The 21235-nt window shown below is 23.5% G+C and overlaps 8 protein-coding genes across 9 annotated transcripts; 2 read left to right on the top strand and 6 right to left on the bottom strand.

The window, feature by feature from the left end:
* The first annotated feature begins 383 nt into the window (after nucleotides 1–383).
* On the top strand, nucleotides 384–1861 carry LOC122852358 (histone H2A-like). Its single transcript, XM_044152121.1, has 3 exons — nucleotides 384–578; nucleotides 676–883; nucleotides 1261–1861. The coding sequence occupies exons 1-3, from the start codon at nucleotides 557–559 to the stop codon at nucleotides 1448–1450; spliced, it is 420 nt and encodes a 139-aa protein (XP_044008056.1). The 5' UTR covers nucleotides 384–556; the 3' UTR covers nucleotides 1451–1861.
* A 140-nt stretch (nucleotides 1862–2001) lies between these two features.
* LOC122852347 (UBX domain-containing protein 1) lies at nucleotides 2002–9792 on the top strand. 2 transcript variants are annotated; one of them, XR_006373807.1, is made up of 9 exons: nucleotides 2002–2187; nucleotides 2277–2330; nucleotides 2410–2547; nucleotides 2633–2884; nucleotides 2974–3205; nucleotides 3278–3458; nucleotides 3680–3741; nucleotides 9451–9513; nucleotides 9689–9792. XR_006373807.1 is itself a non-coding variant. In XM_044152110.1 (7 exons), exons 1-7 carry the CDS (start codon nucleotides 2132–2134, stop codon nucleotides 3727–3729), a joined length of 963 nt encoding a protein of 320 aa, XP_044008045.1. In that variant the 5' UTR covers nucleotides 2002–2131; the 3' UTR covers nucleotides 3730–3785. The 2 variants fall into 2 exon arrangements, 1 of the variants encoding a protein (XP_044008045.1); XM_044152110.1 differs by lacking the exons at nucleotides 9451–9513; nucleotides 9689–9792 and having other exon boundaries at nucleotides 3680–3785.
* Nucleotides 3679–5522, bottom strand: LOC122852351 (ribonuclease Oy-like). The gene is made up of 3 exons (XM_044152114.1): nucleotides 5202–5522; nucleotides 4233–4770; nucleotides 3679–4153 (listed from the first exon to the last, which is right to left on the bottom strand). Exons 1-3 carry the CDS (start codon nucleotides 5267–5269, stop codon nucleotides 3989–3991), a joined length of 771 nt encoding a protein of 256 aa, XP_044008049.1. The 5' UTR covers nucleotides 5270–5522; the 3' UTR covers nucleotides 3679–3988.
* Nucleotides 6060–6986, bottom strand: LOC122850978 (ribonuclease T2-A-like). Its single transcript, XM_044150021.1, has 3 exons — nucleotides 6973–6986; nucleotides 6378–6825; nucleotides 6060–6233 (listed from the first exon to the last, which is right to left on the bottom strand). Exons 1-3 carry the CDS (start codon nucleotides 6984–6986, stop codon nucleotides 6060–6062), a joined length of 636 nt encoding a protein of 211 aa, XP_044005956.1.
* LOC122850979 (ribonuclease Oy-like) lies at nucleotides 7518–8691 on the bottom strand (the record flags this gene model as incomplete). The annotated part of the gene is made up of 3 exons (XM_044150022.1): nucleotides 7518–7676; nucleotides 7759–8257; nucleotides 8678–8691. Coding segments are annotated over 3 exons (672 nt in total), but the record flags the coding sequence as incomplete, so codon positions are not given.
* LOC122850980 (ribonuclease Oy-like) lies at nucleotides 9188–10112 on the bottom strand. Its single transcript, XM_044150024.1, has 3 exons — nucleotides 10020–10112; nucleotides 9425–9949; nucleotides 9188–9358 (listed from the first exon to the last, which is right to left on the bottom strand). The coding sequence occupies exons 1-3, from the start codon at nucleotides 10110–10112 to the stop codon at nucleotides 9224–9226; spliced, it is 753 nt and encodes a 250-aa protein (XP_044005959.1). The 3' UTR covers nucleotides 9188–9223.
* A 4727-nt stretch (nucleotides 10113–14839) lies between these two features.
* LOC122852365 (bublin coiled-coil protein-like) lies at nucleotides 14840–16000 on the bottom strand. The gene is made up of 4 exons (XM_044152127.1): nucleotides 15881–16000; nucleotides 15607–15811; nucleotides 15235–15533; nucleotides 14840–15044 (listed from the first exon to the last, which is right to left on the bottom strand). The coding sequence occupies exons 3-4, from the start codon at nucleotides 15356–15358 to the stop codon at nucleotides 14863–14865; spliced, it is 306 nt and encodes a 101-aa protein (XP_044008062.1). The 5' UTR covers nucleotides 15359–15533; nucleotides 15607–15811; nucleotides 15881–16000; the 3' UTR covers nucleotides 14840–14862.
* Nucleotides 15367–21121, bottom strand: LOC122850981 (ribonuclease Oy-like). The gene is made up of 5 exons (XM_044150025.1): nucleotides 21108–21121; nucleotides 20003–20501; nucleotides 19825–19920; nucleotides 15607–15667; nucleotides 15367–15533 (listed from the first exon to the last, which is right to left on the bottom strand). The coding sequence occupies exons 1-5, from the start codon at nucleotides 21119–21121 to the stop codon at nucleotides 15367–15369; spliced, it is 837 nt and encodes a 278-aa protein (XP_044005960.1).
* Between the last annotated feature and the right edge of the window lie 114 nt (nucleotides 21122–21235).

Raw genomic sequence — 21235 nt, forward strand, 5'->3', positions numbered from 1 at the left:
TAAAACAATTACCTATGTTATTTTAAACAACAAAAGTTGTCGTAAAACATTTATTTTATTTTTTTTTATAACTACAAGTTTCTTTTTTTTTTTTTTGTTTTTTTTTTTAATAAATTTTTTTATAATTTATAACTACAGTTTAATTAATTAAAAAAAAAATTTATCAGATAAAATGAATTATTAATTAATAATCAACAAAATAAAATAAATAATTTTTAATAAATAATTTTTTTGTTATTTTTAAATTTAAAAAAAAAATTAATTAAAAGAAGAGTACAGTGGCTCTTCTTATTGGCAAGAAAGAGAACAACATTTTTCTCCCGCCAATTTCCGCCATTTTGCTAATTTAATGCGTCTTTTTTTTTTTTTTTCTCACAAAAATTTTCACACAACGACGACAACGTCATTGTGGATTCAGCCGTTGAGTAATAAACATTGATAAATTTAAAACGTTTATTATATTAAAATAAAAATATTTGGTGTATCCTAATTAGTCGATTATTCTCGACTAAACAATTATTTCATTGTTAAATTCAAGTTATATTAATTAATCAAAATGTCTGGACGTGGCAAAGGAGGTTAGTAAAATAATTAAACATGTAAAATGTTTGTCAATTTGAAAGAAAAGAAAAAATAAAAATTGTTGAATAATTATTTGATTTATTTCATCACCAGGTAAAATCAAGGGCAAATCAAAGTCTCGTTCATCCAAAGCTGGTCTCCAATTTCCAGTTGGAAGAATTCATCGTCTTCTTCGTAAGGGTAGTTATGCTGAACGTGTTGGTGCCGGTGCACCAGTTTATCTTGCTGCTGTTATGGAATACCTTGCTGCTGAAGTCTTGGAATTGGCTGGAAATGCTGCCAGAGACAACAAAAAAACCAGGTAATAAATCCAACTGGCCAACATACAATTTTATTTTTTCCTTTGTTATATTATTGTTTATTCATACACAATACTATTATTAATTTTTCTAAACAAACAATTATAATATTTGATTATTATTATTGGAAAAATTAATTTATTTAGTATGTTTTTTTTTCTTTCTTGACTGGCGTGGTGAAATTATCTTGGCGCCAAAATTTTACAAATGGCGTCGTTTATTTTATTATTTATTCATGTTTTTATCAAAGCAAATACTTTCATTAAACAATAAGACAACTTGGCAATGTTAAAATGAATTTTGTTTGACCATGATGAACCACTCAGAGTTTTCAATTTATTCCAATATATTAATTTTGTCTGTTTTTTTTTTCTTGCAGAATCATCCCACGTCATCTTCAATTGGCTATTAGAAACGACGAGGAATTAAACAAATTGTTGTCAGGTGTAACAATTGCTCAAGGTGGTGTTTTACCAAATATTCAAGCTGTTTTACTTCCAAAGAAAACTGGAACAAGTGGTGGTGGAAGCAGCAGCAGCAAGGACAACAAAGCTTCACAAGAATATTAAACATTTTCATTGCTAAAAACAAAATTTAAAATAATAACAATAAACTAGTTAAGTTTATCATTAAGTTTATCTTTTAAAATGAATCATCGTTGTTATGTTATCAAGTAAATTTTAACTATTCAATATTGTCATCAGTAATCATAACAAAAACAACAAATAATTTTCAAGATTTTACAACACAAGAAACTGATTGTTGACAATTTTTTTTTTTCATCAGTATTTCAGACACAAATAAGTTTTAAATAATTCATCAATGTATTTATTAATTTAATTATTTTATATTCTCAATGATTAATTTAATTGCTACATGCATTATGATTCACAAATAAATATAACTGGAGATTTTCATTTTTATAAAAAAAAAAATAAATTGACTTGTTATTAACTATCCCAATAAAAATAATCATCCTATTATTGCTGCATCATATTTTTTATTTACAAACAATTGCATTATTTTTATTTATTTATTAAATAATTTTTTCCATGATAATGATAATAATAATATGTTTTTTTTTCTGGTGTAGATAGCGCTCATGTTCCCGGCAACATGATTATTAGTTTTTCACCTTTTTCACACACAAAATAAATATTTGCCAAACAATCAGCATACTGCCAAAAGATTATAAATAACAAAAAAGTTTGTGTTTAATTAAAATAACAATAGCTAAATAATAATTAAAAATGTCATCATCAGAATTAACAATGCTTGTAGACATGGGATTTTCCCAAATTCAAGCGTAAGTTAAATAATTTATAACAAACATAGTGTCCTAACCATGAAATAAATTTATTATTGTTTTAAATAAATAATCATTATTATTTACAGAGAAAAAGCTATCAAAGTAACTGGAAATAAAGGTCTTGAACAAGCAATGGAATGGTTTGTTGATTAATTTTTTTATTATTTCTTTGGATTTTATTAGTATTTTTTGTCAATTAATATTATTTTGATTATCAAGGCTTTTGGCTAATCCAGGAAATGTTGATACAGCTGAACAAAGTACTGATGATACTTCAAATGTTGATGCATCATCACAAGATAATAATGGAGCTTCTGTTAAAGAGACAGCTGAAGCTAAATCTCTTAAATGTGATGTGTAAGTTTTATTAATTGTAAAAATATTTACAAATATTTTTAAAACCTGAATCAATAATAATATGTTTTCTTTAAATAAATTTTAGATGTGGTAAACTCTTTAAATCATCATTAGAAGTTGAATTTCATGCAACAAAATCTGGACATGATAAATTTTCTGAAAGTACAGAAGAAAAAAAGCCTTTAACTGAAGAAGAAAAAAAAGAAAAGTTAAAACTACTTGAAGAAAAAATGCGTCAAAAAAGAAAAGAACGTGAAGATGAAGAAAAAGCTGAAGCTATTGAAAAAGAAAAATCTAGAATAATGTCTGGAAAAGCTGTTGCTGAAGCAAGACGAAAGTAAGAAAAACAAAATAAAATAATTATTTAACATAAATTATAAATGACAATATATAGGTATATTAATATTTTTAAATTTTTACAAACAGAATGGAAGATTTGGAAATGAAAAAAATTCTTGAACAACGTAAACGTGATAAAGAAGAAGACAGAATTGCTAGAGAAAGAGTTAAAAAACAAATTGAAGCTGACAAAGCAGCACGTCGTGCAAAGGCAGCTGCTGAAAGTGGTGCAATACCTGCACCAGTTGTATCACCAGTCCAAGCTGCTCCATCATTTGTACCAGCTCAAAAACGTGATTACACTGAGACAAAATTACAGGTAAATAAATACTATATTTAACATTGAAAAACATATATTTTTATAATTATCTTGTATTTTTTATAAACATAGATTCGTTTAACAAATGGTGAAAGTTTGACTCAAACATTTGGAGTTAAAGAGCCATTATCAGCAGTTAAAGTTTACGTTGAAATGAACCGAACAGATCTTCCTGGTGCTTTCAATTTAATGACAACCTTTCCACGAAAAGTATTCAATGATGATGACTATGACACACCACTTGATGTTCTTGGTAAGTTAAAAAAAAATTCAATAAAATAATAAATATCAAGTTTCCTTGAGTAAAATGTGACACAAAAGAAATTCCTTTTGTTGCACGTGTTGCACATTGATACTAAATATCAAATCATTTATTTTTATTTCATTTTTTAATTGCGTCGTTATGTTTATGCAAATGATACTGATAAATATTATTATTTATTCAAAGTTCAAATTGTTTATTTATTTTTACAGGATTAGTTCCAGCAGCTGTTGTAATTGTACAAAAAAAAACTGAACAGTGATAATAGTAATTTGTGAGTAATGTTTTTTTTTTCTAAGTTTAATTACGGTTTAATAAGAAAAATATCAAATTTTCATTAATAAAAAAACAATTTAATTATCATTTATTATTATAAAAAAATACAATTGGCATTATTTTGTCATTGGCACAATGTTCAATACACAAAATAAAATTTTATAACATTAAAATAATAATTGGTAGATAATTTATTGGCAAATGAATTGAATTATTTATATAGAAATTAATTAATCCGGTGTAAATTATATTTGAATAACAAAAAAGTCATTTGGTACAACTCCTGGATAAATAATTTTTCTTGTTGATGGACAATTTGTTGGAAAACCAGCTATACCATCACAATCAACTAACTCCAATGATTTATCAAAACAAATACGAATTTCAAACAAATAAGATTGTTTTTCTTTCTGCAAATAATAATTACATTTTAGATTTTTTTTTTTTTCTACTTATTATAATTAATAGTTGATTCTTTATTTTAATTACCTTATTTGAAACACATTCAACTTGACAATTTTTACCCAATACATTAGCAACACCTTTTAAAATTTCTTGTACTGTATAACTATTACCAGGTAATATATTAACTTGACCAAGTATATTTTTCATGTCATATTTATCTAATAATTCAAGACCTTTTTCAAAATATTTAATTTCAGTATTTAATTCTGGTAATACTGCTGCACATGTACCATGTTTTAACCATTCATGTTTCCAAAATGAATAATGTGCTGTACCATTTTCAACATCAATCCATTTTATTTTTAATGTATCTTCAATTGTTGCAAGTGCTTTTGCATCAAATGGCAATGATTTATTACAATATTGTGGTCCAATTTTGTGATATTCAGTTGGCCATACTCCATGAATTGTCCATTCTTCATCTGTTGGTAATAAACATGTGTTTGATGATGATTTTTCTTTCCATGTGTAACATACTGTTTGTGGCCAGTGTTGTGTAAATATCAAAACATCAAAATCAGTAACGCTCTCTATAAATGTTCCTTTTTCACGAATTTGAAATCTAAAAAACAAAAATTAAAATAAATAAATAAACAATTTATTATTTGAATAGAAAATTCAATATAACGTATTTTCAATATCTTCATAAATTATAAATAAATATTACAGTCTAATTTAACAAAGAAATAAATCTTTATAAAAATTTATTATCATTTTTTTTTTTTAAATTTACAATTGTAATAATAAAAATAAATTTAATCGCGTCATTCGGACTTTCACTTGAGTAATCTATCTTCGTAATATCGATATTTAATATTGATTTAACACACACATATCATGAAAAATAAACAAAGTAATTATTAAACTTAAATCACAATAAAGTAACATCAAACACGAGGTTATTAACACTGATTTAATTTATATATCATGATGATAATAATAAGAGTGTCGTGTAAATTTAAATGAAGCATTTCCTGTGCTTCTGTACATTACCCTTTACTAACAGCAACAAAAAAAATTCCACATAAAATAGAAATAACATACAGCTTGTGTATTTCCATGATTAAAATTTGTTTCTATTTTTATAAAATCTATTTTGATTTTTGTTTTTAAATAACTTCAATAAAACAAAACAATATTCATTTAAATAAATAATAGTTTTATCGGCAACACAATGAATGATGCAACTGAATAGAAAAAAATAAATCTAATGGATGCTATTGGATGACTGAGGAGAAAAATGATCTTTACAGTTTCACTGGTTTCAATGTGTTGTGAACAGAGAATCGTTGTTAAGTGGAACCAGACTTTGTAATGGTTTCTCTTGTCCCCACTTTTTTTATATTTTGCATTGCAGCTGATCACCTGATGAAGGTCTTAAAATATAACACAGGTATCTCACCTATGTATAATAAAACTAAAAATAAATTTACAGCCTTGTGCTACAACAAATAAAACAAAAATAAAATAATACAAATATTTTAAAAATATCATTTTATTATGATATAAAAATAATACAAATATTTTCAAAATAAATTTTATAATTATAGCAATTGTTTTATTAATTATTTTTTAAAAAATAATAATAGATAATTTTATTTTTTGAGGAAGGTCAATTTGTTGATATTAAAAAAGGAATAAAAAAAATTCTTTTTGTTAGATAAAAGCAGTAATTTAATTCAATTTAATTTTTTTCTCATCCGCCACGGTTTGATATATTAATCATGATTAATATCCCAGTTTTTTATTTTTTATTTAATTGAATTTTATATATTATTCAACCGAAAAAAAAAAAAAAATTAAACTCGATAATTGTACAAATTAATCGACATATTTATTTATTTTTTTTCGTTAATTTTTATTTGTTGATGGTGAAATTATCTCTTCATTTGTTTGATCAAGATACTTGAGTGATAAATTTGGTAAACTATTTATCAAAGTTCCAACACCATCGCAATCAATTATGAAATTCATATCTCGATTCATGCAAATTGATATTTCTTCTAAATACACTTTTTTTTTTTCCTTAAACAAACAAAACAATTAAATCAATTAATAAACAAAATAAACTATTTTTTTTTTAAATATATTTAAAATATCACTTACACTATCTCTGAACCACGTTAAGTGAATTTGTTTTCCTAAAACTTTTTTTATCTCATCACTTACGTGTAAAATTTTGTATATATTTCCAGGATGAATATTTGCCTTTTTTAGTATATCTTTCATTTGATAATTTTTTAATAAATCAATACCTTTTTTAAAATAACCAAATATTGTATTTTGATGATTATTTTCAACTAAACATGAACCATGTTTTTTCCATTCTTGTTTCCATAAGTAATAATCATTATCATTATTATCGTCTTCATGAAAGTCAGTCCAATTTTCTTTTAAGCTATCTTTAATTGTATCAATTTTTTCAATATTAAAATCAAATTTTGTTTTACAAAAAACAGGACCTCTTTGACCCATACGTGTAGGCCAAAGGCCATGAATTGTCCAACGATCATGATTTGGCAGCTGACAGTCGTTTACATTTTTATCTTTTTTAAACTTGTAACAAACAGCTTGAGGCCATCGTTGCGTAAACACAACACTGTCATATTTTTTTAATCTATTATTTGAAATTGTTTAAATGTTTTTTATTAAATTCATTTTTACAAAATATAATTGAATTAAATAAATAATTTTGAGGTTGAAATATTTAATGATTTTAATGTTAGTATTTGAAATGATGATTTTTATTTATGAATAATTATACTTTACCCTGCACATGAACAAAAAAAATTACTTTTACAAACAATAAAAATAATTAAAATCATCCAGAAGAGATATATTTTAAGTTCCATTGAATAAATATATTTTAGCAAACATAAAATGAAGAAAAAAAAATTTTAAAAGTCAAAATTTGATTGCCAGAATGATATGGATGATCTAGATGTTGTTGATATATCGAGACTTTGATCGAAACTAATTAACAAAGTGATTGAACTGATCGATGGAATAGAAAATTTTTTATCATCATCATCATAAACTTAAGCTATTATTATTTTTTTTTTAAATAAAATTTTAGCGAGTGTTATATTAATTTCATTTTTTCTTTTATTATTAAGTTTGTATTTGTTTATTTAAAAATTACATAAGAATACAATCTATTTTTTCTTAATTTATTAGGAATTTTTAAAGTGATATTATCTTTAATATTAATTTTATTATAAAAAAAATTGTTGATCATATGAATGCTTCAGTTGAAATTTATTCAACTTAATTTAATTTATTAATTATACGGAATATTTATTATCAAACTTAAACATCATGATGCTGATCAAGTAGAGTTTTTGGATAAATAATATTTGCTGTTGATGGACAATTTGTTGGAAAATCAAATATACCATCACAATCAATGAAATTCAATGATTTATCAAAGCAAATACGAATTTCAAATAAATACGTTACATTTTGTTTCTGCAAGTAATAATAGATACATTTTTTTATTTATTTTTTTTTCTATTTAATATAATTAATAATGAATAATTAGTTTAATTACCTTGCTTGAAAAACAATCGACTTGACAATTTTTACCCAAAACAGTGCCAACACCTTTTAAAATTTCTTGTACTGTATAATTATTACCAGGTAATATATTAACTTGACCAAGTATATTTTTCATGTCATATTTTTCTAATAGCTCAAGACCTTTTTCAAAATATTTCATTTGAGTATTTAATTGTGGTAATACAGCTGAACATGTACCATGTTTTGACCATTCATGTTCCCAAAATGAACAATGTGTTGTACCATTTTCAACAGAGATCCATTTTTTTTCAAGTTTATCTTTAATTGTTGCAAGTTCGGTTAAATTGAATACCAATGATTCATTACAATAACTTGGTGCAATTTTGTGATATTGAGTTGGCCAAATTCCATGAACCGTCCATTCTTCATCAGTTGGTGAACATGTGTTTGATGAAAAGTTTTCTTTCCATGCGTAACAAACAGTTTGAGGCAATCGTTGAGTAAATATCAACACATCAAAATCAGTTGAACTATTTACAATAGATCGTTTAAAAAGAAAAATTAAAAAACATTTATGATTTGAATAATATATATAGTTAATAGTTTTAACAATAATAGTTTTAAAGTTATTTCTAAATTTGATGATATAACAATTTTTATTTAACTTGAAATTTATCAAATAAATAAAAATAAATACGTTTGTTGTATTCCATAACTGATACAGTAAAAATATACTGATAACGTTGAAATCAACAGTTTTGGGGTCAAAGTATTTAACGACTCTATTAGATCATTGAATCGTTGAAATTTATTTTCTCGTTTAAATAAATTAAAGATTTTTATTTGACAAAAAAATATTTATAATACTTTTTACATATAAAAAAAAACAAGATTATATTTTCCCGAGTTATTAAAATTATTATTTTTATTTATTAATAATTATACTTTACCTTGAACATGAACAAAAAAAAATATTTAAATAAACGAAAAAAATGATTAAAATCATTCTGAAAGGATTTGTTTTAAATTCCATTGATTAAATCTATTTTAACACACACAATGATAAAAAAATAAAAAGAGCTATTAAAATTCAATTGTTGATAGATCAAGACTTTGAACGAGACTATATTTTTTACCTGATGAAATTCATCCTAATCTCGAGACTTGAAAGAAGGGAAACATAATATGCGCGCGCTATCGTTTAGGATTTCTAACAGCCTTTATTTTTTAGTAATAAAAAAAATAAATAAATAAACTTTAATAAAGAATAAACAACATATCAGTTTTCTTCTTTTAAAATTATATATACTTTTTTTTTGATAATATAATTACAACAAACATATTACTTTGTTTCAATAATAAATTACATTGTCGTATTTTGTTTTTTGTTTTATAAAGTAAAAAAAAGGTATTGTTTTTGTTTTAATTAAAAAACTAAATATTTTTTTTAAATGCCCTTATAATTATTAAGAAATAAAAAAATCAATTAATTGTTTTTATATATATATAACGTCATCACCTGTCTTACAATTTGTTAATGAATTTTTTCCAATAGTGTCACAGTGAATTAATTCCATTGATTCTTTATGTAAACAAATTGAAATTTCTTTTAAGTACGATTTATTATTAATCTGAAAAATAATTTTTAGTTTTTAAATATAAAATAATAAGTATTAATTTGTGTATTTTTTTTTTACCTCGTCCCAAAAACATGTTACTCTAGGATGTTTTCCTGTAACTTGATTGATTCCATCGATGATTTCTTCAGCTTGATAACTGCCACCAGGTAAAATATTAACTCTTGATAATATATTTTTAATGTTATATTCATGTGAAAGATCAAGTGCTTTTTTAAAATATTTTAATAGAGAATTTAATTTTTTATGACTTGTTCCACATGATCCATGTTTGTCCCATTCATATTTCCAAAAACTATAATACTTTTTGGATTTATTGTTTAGACCAATCCACTTGGACTTTAGCTCATTTTCAATTGATGAAAGTGCTGTTATATTAAAGGTAGATGAAGCTGAACAAAAAAAAGGACCAGCATTATTTACAGAAGAAGGCCAGAGTCCATGTATTGTCCATTCATTATGAGGTGGAAGTATGCATTCATTATTTAATAATTTTTTTTTCATTGACAAACAACCAGCTTTTGGCCATATTTGATTAAATACTAGCCCATCAAAATTTTTAAATATATACTCTGTTGAATGAATCTTTCTAAAAAACAAAAAACATAATTTAATAAATAAAATTTTTAATACTATATATTATTTATATCAAAACTTTATACTTATTATTTGAATATGCATTTGAATATTTAAAAATTGTAAAAAACAACACAATAGATATTGGTAATATAATATTTCTAAATTTCATAGTGAAAAATATTTTTATTTCTTTATTTTTATATTCTTTATTTATGACTTTTCATTTGTTTGATGAACAACTGCTCACATTGAGAATTTCTATTCGACTGTCTCTTTTTTTATTTTTACTGAAACGTATATATATTGTTTTCTGATAACATCTGTTATTTAAACACATAATAATAATTATATTAAGTAAATATTTTTCTATTTAAACAGTTTGTATAAACATTTGACTTTTTAAAAATGTATTATATGTTAAATATTTTTTTTTGAATAATAATGTAAATATTTTTTATTAATTTAGCAATGTTGATATGTAGATTAATTTTCATTTTGAAATATGTTTATATTTTTAAATAGTAATTATATTTGGCAGTTGGTTTCAACAAAATTTTGTATTGACTAATGAGATGAATAAGATTGAATAAGATCATACGTACCTATCGAAAAGCCTTTAAAAAAAATATTAATAGGAGGTTCAAATAAAATTTTTTTAAACTTAAAAAATTTATTGAAAAGATTTTATTATTTTATTTATTTTATTTACACTATTTTTAATATTCATACTGTTTTTAATGATGTTATTTAAAATTTAACTCTCGATATTATCATCCCTGTCATTAATAATATCTTTATAATTATTTTCATCAATATATAAAACATCATAATTAGATATACAATTTGTAAGTAAACCACCGAATTTATTACAATCAGTTAATTGTTGATTTTTATCCAGGCATATTGAAATTTCAATTAAATATGATTTTTGTTTTTCCTAAAATATAAAAAAATAAATTACCAACATGTATTTTAAATTGATCAATAAATTTTTGAGTAATATATTATTGATAATTTTATCAGGAGAATAACTATTTCCTGGATAAATATTTGCTTTTGTTATTAATTTATTAATGTTATATTTTTCTGATAGACTGATAGCTTTTTTGAAATAATTTATAAATTGATTTTTATTTGAATCACCGAATCCACTTGTACTATGTTTTTGCCATTCATTTAACCAGAAATTAAAATCCAATGGAGTTACTATCATTGAATTATCTGTGGCAATAAAATCTGGTTGTCGTGTGGTTTTTGATGATACTGTTGTAGTAGATAGAGTTGATGGTACAAAATTAAACATTGTTGTTTCTATTGCTAGATTTTTCGAATCGAAATCAAAAGCAATCGTTGACATGATTGTTGGAATTTCTCTGGCAACTCTGGTTGAGGGAGCTGTTGTTATTTCTATCAAATCATCTACTTCAATTTCGAAATTTGTCAATTGTTGTTGATTCATATTGTCATCTTCCGGATATCATTCTAAACCGATCAACAGGTGGAAGTATAATTCAAATATAATTCAAATAGCAATCAAAATTATTATTTTACACTTTAAATTTATACGTATACTTGGTTTTTTATGACGAGAATTGGATATTGCCATTACTTATTATCGATTTATTTATTTAATCCTTGTCGATTAATTGGCGTATTAATAACAAATTATGGAAAAATTACAATAAAAATTTAAACGAAGTAATTTTTTTTATCAATTATAGTACCAGAAAAGAATAATCGGACTTAATATCATTAATATTTTATTATACAATACTCAGAAAATATATAATAATAAAATATTGTGTAATTTTTAATCAACATTTTATCGAAAGATGACTATGCAATAATAAATACACGATTCCCCATTTTTTACTACTAATTATAATTTTCAATGGTTCTGCTATTAATAATTGTCAATTGTCAATTTAAAACTTATAAGCCTACAGCCAATCAAATTAATACGTTTGAATATTTTTTTGATGTTTCATTGGTTGTGGCCATTCGAGCAGCCATTAAAATTTGTTTGTTTAAAAGTAGTCGGTAATCGGTATATATGGAGCTCCATGTCGGTATATCATCCGATATTTTCGTGACGATATCCCGAAAGTGATATTGAACATCCGATATTTGACGCCTACCCAGTATCCATATCGAATAAATATATTGTCGATATCGGGTAAAAATATCGGGTCCTCTGATATACCGTCTGATATCGCACATCCCTGTCAGATGCAGCTTTGCCAACTATAATAATTATGGTATGTTTACCATATTTTGATCTCCCATACCATAACGACTATACCATATGTCCATATACCATATTTTATTTTTTTCACCAAAAAATCAAAGAAATTTTTATTCAATTACAGGAAATATTTTGGCACTCCCACACTCAAATGCTGATAGTGAAAGAACTTTCAGTAAAATTAATTTGGCTAAAACAAAAATTAGAAATAAATTAGCTGTACCAACAATGCGTGAAATATTATTAGCTATTTAATCAACATGTTCTTTTCAATGGAAATTGCATTAAATTTAAGCCATCCAAAGAAATGCTTTCACGTATGACTACAAGTACTTTATATGATAAAGCAAATATTAAAGAAAAAGAAAATTATGTTGATGATGATGATTTAAAAAATTTAACAATATATTGTTTTATAATTAAAATAGTATATTACATTAAAGAGTACAAAAAGTAATATATGATAAAAATGAAAAAAAAAAATTAACATGAAAAATGTCAATAATAAAAATAAGTAAATACGACTGAATAAATAAATAATAATAAAAAAAAAATTAATTGGTTTATTTCAATAAAAAATTTAAAATTTTTGCTTTTTCACCATATTGGCGTCCATTTTACCATAATTTCCCCTACTTTATACCGTATTGTACCATATTGTTGTTTTCAGAGTTGGTAACGCTGGTCAGATGAAAATATGCAATGTGCATCAATAGTGATCCCTGGTGATCCCTACATCAATATGCATATTTATCTGTATTATATCTAAATACGTGAATGAAAAACTCGCCTTTCGTTTCTGATATCTGAAAACATCCACCCCAATCCACCCTGTAAGTAAATAAATCAATAATATATATGTATATAAAATATTAAATATTATAACGAATTCATAAATATAATGCTCGTACATATTTTTTATAATGCATTTTTTACATCGTTTTATGATGATCCATAAGAAGGGGACGCTTACAGGCATCTGCAGTCATGACTTTTCACACGTGCAAAATTCACATTTTTTATTTTAACAAATATATTATATTAGATATATACATTAATATATGAACATATTATTATAATTATTTTTTTTTTTTTGTTTTTCAGGTTTCAGGACAATAAGAAAAAATAAAAAATGGGCTTGAAGACTCTAATCTCTTTGTTTTTGCTGGCTGTTGTAGTTTTGGGTAGGTTCACTAAATATTAAGTTTGATATCAAAATTAACTTGAAGTACACTGTACACGTATTTAATATTTTGCTTGAACATGATTTATATTTTTAATTTTCAACTCGAACCCAAAGAGCCATTAAAACTGCCTTTTTTCTTAGTCATCTTCAATTTTGTTTTTTTTTTTTTTTCTCTTTCATACCTATACTTCAATGAAATTTTATATTTTTTTGATATTGAAAATATTTATGTTTATTATTACTTTTTTTTTAGTCAACATCACTGAAGGAAAAGGATTACCAGTAGACAATATTACTAGGATGATGCCTCACTTATTCTTTAATACCATGAATTCTTCATTAAATTACATAACAAATATAGCACCTATAACTGAAAGTGATAAAAAAGAATTGCTTTATATTATTGATCAAAGTGTAAAACCACGAATCAAAAAAAATATGATTGATGCCGTTAACTTAATAAGGTTGGACTTTTGGGTAGAAACAGTAAATCAAGACACTCTTTTATTGGCTATGGGCGATCTTTTTGAGAATGTTTCCGACTCAAATGATGTTGATTTATGTACAAACTATATAGACTTCACAATGGAAATTATGAAAAAAGAAAACTTATCATCATCATTGAGAAAAGAAGTGGAATCATTGCAAAAAAAAAATAATGGACACTTCTTTATTTTTTCTGAAATGTTGAATATAAAGCCAATAATAGATAAAATGATAATGAATAATCTTAAAAATAAAGAAGTGACTTTTAACAACAATACTGAAATAGAACCTGATAAAAACAAGTGGACGAATCAATAGATCACCAACAAAAATTGGATTAAACTGGTGGCTGTGTGTTGGCATTATATTCTTTATTATTTATGTTTATGCTACATATTTGATATGTCGTAAGTGCCTTCCATATCATGCATTTAATAAAAAGAATATTATTGTTCAAGTGTAGTTATTATTATTCAAAAAAATATTTAAATGGATAATTAATTAACAAAAACGATTCGTCAAGATTAATGGCAAATTTTTTAGACTGAAAATTAAGACTATTATTTATATTGAAAAAAAAAATATAATATCATTTTTTTCACGCTTTTTTTTATAAATATATTGTTAATTAAAACTTGATAAAACATTTTTCTTAAATAAAAAACCACATGAACTAATTTATCAAAAATAATCTTATTAATACCTAATACTTTTTTATTGTAAAATATAAAAAATAAGATAAAAACTATAAATTTAATACTATTTTTTTTTTTTTCTTTAATATTAATATGATATTATATACACCATTTAAATTAATCTAATTTTTCAATATCCGATTAATCATATCAATTCCAAAATCACTTTTAAAATCTGTAAAAGAAAAAATAAAGAATAAAAAAAAATAAATAAATAACGTCGTTATTTATTGCTTTTATAGTAAAAATAATAAAAATAAATTTATTCACTATCTCTTGAATGATGGCAACAGACGTTTATTATTAATTAATTTTTATTATCATCGTTACTTGTTGTTGATGTTAATTGAGAGTCTTGAATTTGTTTTCTTGTTTCCTTATTTGATTTAAGTAATTCAACTAATTCAGCACGTATAACGTCATTTTTAGTTTCAAGGTTATCCAATACTGAATTAAGTTGATCCAGCTGAGCATTCAAGGATTGAAATTCTGTAAACATAAATACCACAGTTGCGTTTATTAATTATTATATTGTTTAATGTAAAAAGGATATTTATTATAAAAACAACAATAACAACAATGGTGGTCGATAATAATGGAGTAGAATTTGTGAGCTACGTCTTGTTAAATATCAAGATTTAATTCATTGAATAAATTAAAATATCAAATTTGTACTCACCAGCATCATCGTAATTATCATCTTCAGATTCAAGACTGTTGTCATCGTCCTCGTTGACATTATTACAAGGTTCAACAGCGTTTACAACCATGTTTTTATCAGAGTTTAAAACCATTTCTTTCATTACAAAAATTAATCAACAATCAGCTGATACATAGCTGCTCCATGTCCAAATAATGTTATGTCTTTTAGATTACCATTATAATTTTGTATAATATTATAAACCCATTGAAATGGCATTGCTCGATCCAGTTTACCATAATTACAAATTCCACTTTCATCAGCAGTACTTAAAAAACCTACCAAACAAATAAAGAAAGTATAATTCATAAAAGTATTATAAATTTGGTAGTAAAAAAAAAATATAATTACCAAGTACACCAAGTCTGAGGTTGAATGTAACAACAATAACTTGATAAAAAACAGCAAAATTCTTTATATACAATAGAATCCAATAAAATTTGTAATTGAACTTCTTTAATTAAACTTTTAACACTTTTTTTCTGTATTTTTTTTTTATGCTATCAATATAATCTGTACCCTTTGTACATCATCAAATAGTCATGATATAATGAATCTAAAAAAAAATAATTAAAACATGATAAATAAAAAATATTCTTTTTTTTTTAAATAATTAAAATTATACCTTTGTTGTTGATAATTGTTGTCAGCTCTCTTCATAAATAATAAATTACAATAAATGGTAACTTTGTTGCATGTTTATTTCAATAGTTTAATAACAATTGGTAACAATTGGTTCACAGATTATTTATGGCACTTAATTATTATAAACATTGTTGATGGGATTAACAACAATTTATTTGTTTAATTATTTTTTGTTGGTAAAATAATTTTAATAATATAACCTCAAAAAATTCATTTAACGCTTAAAATATTAATTGCTTTGATTGATGTCAACCGTTATTATTTACTATACTATTATTAAATAATATGTATAAATTATTAAAAGTATTTAGTAATAATAAACAACACTTCAACGTCTTATAAATAATTATTAAAGTTTAAACAAATAGCACCAACTGCACTACAGCAAGTTAAATTATAAGATAAATTAAAAACAATAAGTAAATAATAAAAAAAAAAACAAAAATTAATAAATATAATATCTATTTATTATGTTGATGTTTTTTTATATAATTTTACTTTTAAATGAGGAGGTTAAAAAGATGAAGTAAAGGGCTTTACTTACTGAAAAAAAAAAAAAAAGTTGGTTGGTTGGTTGACTTTTGATTGTTAAAAAAAAAACTGAATTGAATTGAAAATGATTATTGATCATTGAATTGTGATATATCCATTTATGGTACACTATTTAGCTACTTTATATTGTTTATACATAATAAGAATGAATAGCACGGATACCACGGCGCACTTCAATTCAAATTTTAAAATTAATTTAAAAAAATTGAAATTTTGTTTAATTCAACTCAACCACTTGAAAATCCACCATCCACTTTGTTCAGTTGTCGTTGGTGTTGGTGTTGTCGTTGTTGTTGTTGTTTTTCTTGTTTGCCCATTGGAATTAGGTCGATTACTCATGACTTCATTACCGTCAATTCCTTCTTCTCCTCGAGCCTGGTTTATCTCTCCAGCCACAGTGTCTCCAAATTGGTTCCTTACTTGAGCATCCGACGGGTTTTTATTTACAGTATTATCAGTGATTTCGTATTCATCTTTAATATTATATAGATTTTTAATCTTTTTGAATATTTTAAAAACTTCGCCTTTACCAAACTCTAAGTTTTGTATGAGTATATCAAGTAAATTGATTTGTTGCTGTAGCAAATGGCTGATATAATGTTTCTTTAAAAAATTAAGTAAACCAACTGTACGTTCTACTGATCTGTGATATGTTGCTGATCTCGTCCTTTCCTTTACATTAGTGATTCTATCTATATAATTTTTTTTTTGTATTTCATCCATCTGAGTGACGTATACTACATTTAGACATCTTTGTAACGCAACTTCAAGCTCATCATGAAATTTAGTGGCGGTTTCCTGGATAATTTCCCAAATTTGATGTTTTTTGTCGGATGCAATATTCGAATTACTTAAATCAGAAATGAAATCTTTAATTTTTTTATATTCATATGATTCCATGGCTATTAGACCACCTGGTAGTTGATTCGATTGGACATGTTTACTCTCGACTTGATTGCCTGAAATGAAACAATATTTTTTAATTAAAAACTTAAGTCGTTTTTTTTTTAATAAAAAATTATCTATTAATTATCTATCAGACAATAATAATTTGTTATAATATCCAAATAAAATATAAGATACTTACATAATAACACCACTAACGTTATAATTAAAAATTTGGTAAGATCCATTATGCTTGCATACATCCATGCATACAACTAATGATTTTTCGTTGTGCCTCCGCTTAAATACCTTTTCTGTTAATTAATAATAACAATAATAAATTAGTGGTGTCGTGTGGAATAGATTATTAAATTTTAATCAAAAAATAGTTTTTTTGTTTCTAGAGATTTCTTTTCTTTTGAAGCCATGATTTTGACATGATTTATTGCAATTATTATTCATTATGAAAAATTATTTTTTTAAAAAGTACGTTGCTAAAATATTTGCAAATTAATTTTAATTTCATAATTGCAGTTTTAATTTTTTAATACAATTTTACATCAATAATTTTATATAAAAATTGCAATAGTTGTATTAAAAAATTGCTCAATTTTTTTCTTGCTAATATGAGCTGCAAAATTTTTTTGTTTTTTCATATTTAATTACGAAAAAACATTCGATAATTTATTAGTCAACTTATTTAAAATTATAAATAAATAATTCATTTATCAATAATATTGTTATATTAATAGCTTATTATTTATTTTACAATATTGTTTATTTAATAATAATATTTTATAAGCAAACAACAAATAAGTAATAAATTTACTGATAAACAAAATAATTAAAATCTAAATGGATAATTTGTTTATTTATAAATAATCAAGTAAAAAAAATGAATGAATTAAACAATAAAACATTTTTTTTTTTGATGTTTTTGTTTGTTTAAATAATAGCATATTTGGTAAACAATATTGTAATCACTAATCATTGGGTATAATGATGAAATATTTTTTTAAAAAAAGGATTCATTCATTATCGTATCAAAATTCATTGTAAATTCGTTTTTTAACAGCACATATAAATACAAGAACAATTTTTTAAATTTTTAATCAAGAATAAAAATAAATTTTTCATTAGTCATAAGTATTATTCGTTATTTGTCATATTTGAGGGTTTTTTTTTTTCTATTCGATGTTTTGACGTGTTCTATTCTCTGACGTATTTTGACTTATCAGTAGCCCACTAGCCCCTGGCTTTTTTTTTGGACTTTGAACTGTCCACCTGATCGTTTTTTTTTAAATTTTTTTTTCGTTATCTGAATAATATTATAAATAGTTTTAAAAATAAAACTAATAATCTTTCAAAAACAATATTTTATCATCTATCAAAACTCGAATATTATTTGAAATAAAAAAAATAAAATATATAATATTATTTAAAAATGATGCCTTTTTAAATTATTAATATTTAAAATTCTCGGATGATTATATCAATTTTATATATTATTGTTAAATAATATTTTGTGTCATATTTATTAAAAACATTTGACCCATACATTTAAATTTAGATTTATGAATAAACATTATCATAACAATACATTTATTCTGCAAGATAATTGTATGTATGTTAAATTAATTTTAAAAACATTTTTAAAAAATCATACGAGGATAATTACGCTTAAAATTTCATAGACTGAATCACCGTAATAAAACAAAAATTTGACAGCTTGAGGCCATCATTTCGTAAATACAACACTGTCATATTTTTTAATCTATTATTTGAAACTGTTTAAATGTTTTTTATCAAATTTATGTTTACAAAATTAAATAAACAACCTTGAGGTTGAAATATTCAATGATTTTAATGTAAGTATTTAAAATGATGATTTTTATTTATAAATAATTATACTTTACCCTGCACATGAACAAAAAAAATTACTTTTACAAACAAAAAAAATAATTAAAATCATCCAGAAGAGATATATTTTAAGTTCCATTGAATAAATATATTTTAGCAAATACAAAATGAAGAAAAAAAATTTTAACAGTTAAAATTTGATTGCCAAAATGATATGGATGATCTAGATGTTGTTGATATATCGAGACTTTGATCGAAACTAATTGAAAAAGTGATTGAACTGATCGATGGAATAGAAAATTTTTTATCATTATCATCATAAACTTAAGCTATTATTATTTTTTTTTTAAATAAATTTTTAGAGAGTGTTATATTAATTTTATTTTTTCTTTTATTATTAAGTTTGTATTTGTTTATTTAAAAGTTACATAAGAATACAATCTATTTTTTTTTAATTTATTAGGAATTTTTAAAGTGATATTATCTTTAATATTAATTTTATTATAAAAAAACTTGTTGATCATATGAATGCTTCAGTTGAAATTATATCATGATGCTGATTAAGTGGATTTTTTGGATAAATAATATTTGCTGTTAATGGACAGCAAATTGGAAATTTGCATTTACATTTGTTGGAAAATCAAATATACCATCACAATCAATGAAATTCAATGATTTATCAAAGCAAATACGAATTTCAAATAAATACGTTACATTTTGTTTCTGCAAGTAATAATAGATACATTTTTTTTTTTAATTTTTTTTCTATTTAATATAATTAATAATGAATAATTAGTTTAATTACCTTGCTTGAAAAACAATCGACTTGACAATTTTTACCCAAAACAGTGCCAACACCTTTTAAAATTTCTTGTACTGTATAATTATTACCAGGTAATATATTAACTTGACCAAGTATATTTTTCATGTTATATTTATCTAATAGCCCAAGACCTTTTTCAAAATATTTCATTTGAGTATTTAATTGTGGTAATACAGCCGAACATGTACCATGTTTTGACCATTCATGTTCCCAAAATGAATAATGTGTTGTACCATTTTCAACAGAAATTGTTTTTTTAAGTTTATCTTCAATTGTTGCAAGTGCTGTTAAATTAAATACCAATGATTCATTACAATAACTTGGTGCAATTTTGTGATATTGAGTTGGCCATACTCCATGAATTGTCCATTCTTCATCTGTTGGTAATAAACATGTGTTTGATGAAAAGTTTTCTTTCCATACGTAACAAACAGTTTGAGGCAATCGTTGAGTAAATATCAACACATCAAAATCAGTTGAACTATTTACAATAGATCGTTTAAAAAGAAAAATTAAAAAACATTTATTACTTGAATAATATACATATAGTTAATAATTTTAATAATAATAGTTTTAAAGTTATTTCTAAATTTGATGATATAACAATTTTTATTTAACTTGAAATTTATCAAATAAATAAATAAATATATTTGTTGTATTTTATAACTAATACAGTAAAAATATACTGATAACGTTGAAATCAATAGTTTTGGGGTCAAAGTATTTAACGACTCTATTAGATAATTGATACGTTGAAATTTATTTTTTTGTTTAAATAAATCAAACATTTTTATTTGACAAAAAAATATGTATAATATTTTTTATATATAAAAAAAGGAAGATTATATTTTTCCGAGTTATTAAAATTATTATTTTTATTTATCAATAATTATACTTTACCTTGAACATAAACAAAAAAAATTATTTAAATTAACAAAAAAAATGATTAAAATCATCCTGAAAGGATTTGTTGTAAATTCCATTGATTAAATCTATTTTAACACATAAAATGATGGAAAAAATAAAAAGAGCTATTGAAATTTAATTGTTGATAATTCGGGACTTTAAATGAAAGTACATTTTTTACCTGATAAAATTCATCCTTATCTCGAGACTTGAAAGAAGGAACATAGTATATGCGCGCGCTATCGTTTAGTATTTCTAACAGCCTTTATTTTTTACTAATAAAAAAAAAAATAAATAAACTTTAATAAA

The sequence above is a fragment of the Aphidius gifuensis genome, linkage group LG3, assembly GCF_014905175.1.
Source record: "Aphidius gifuensis isolate YNYX2018 linkage group LG3, ASM1490517v1, whole genome shotgun sequence".
Classification (NCBI taxonomy): Eukaryota; Metazoa; Arthropoda; class Insecta; order Hymenoptera; family Braconidae; genus Aphidius; species Aphidius gifuensis.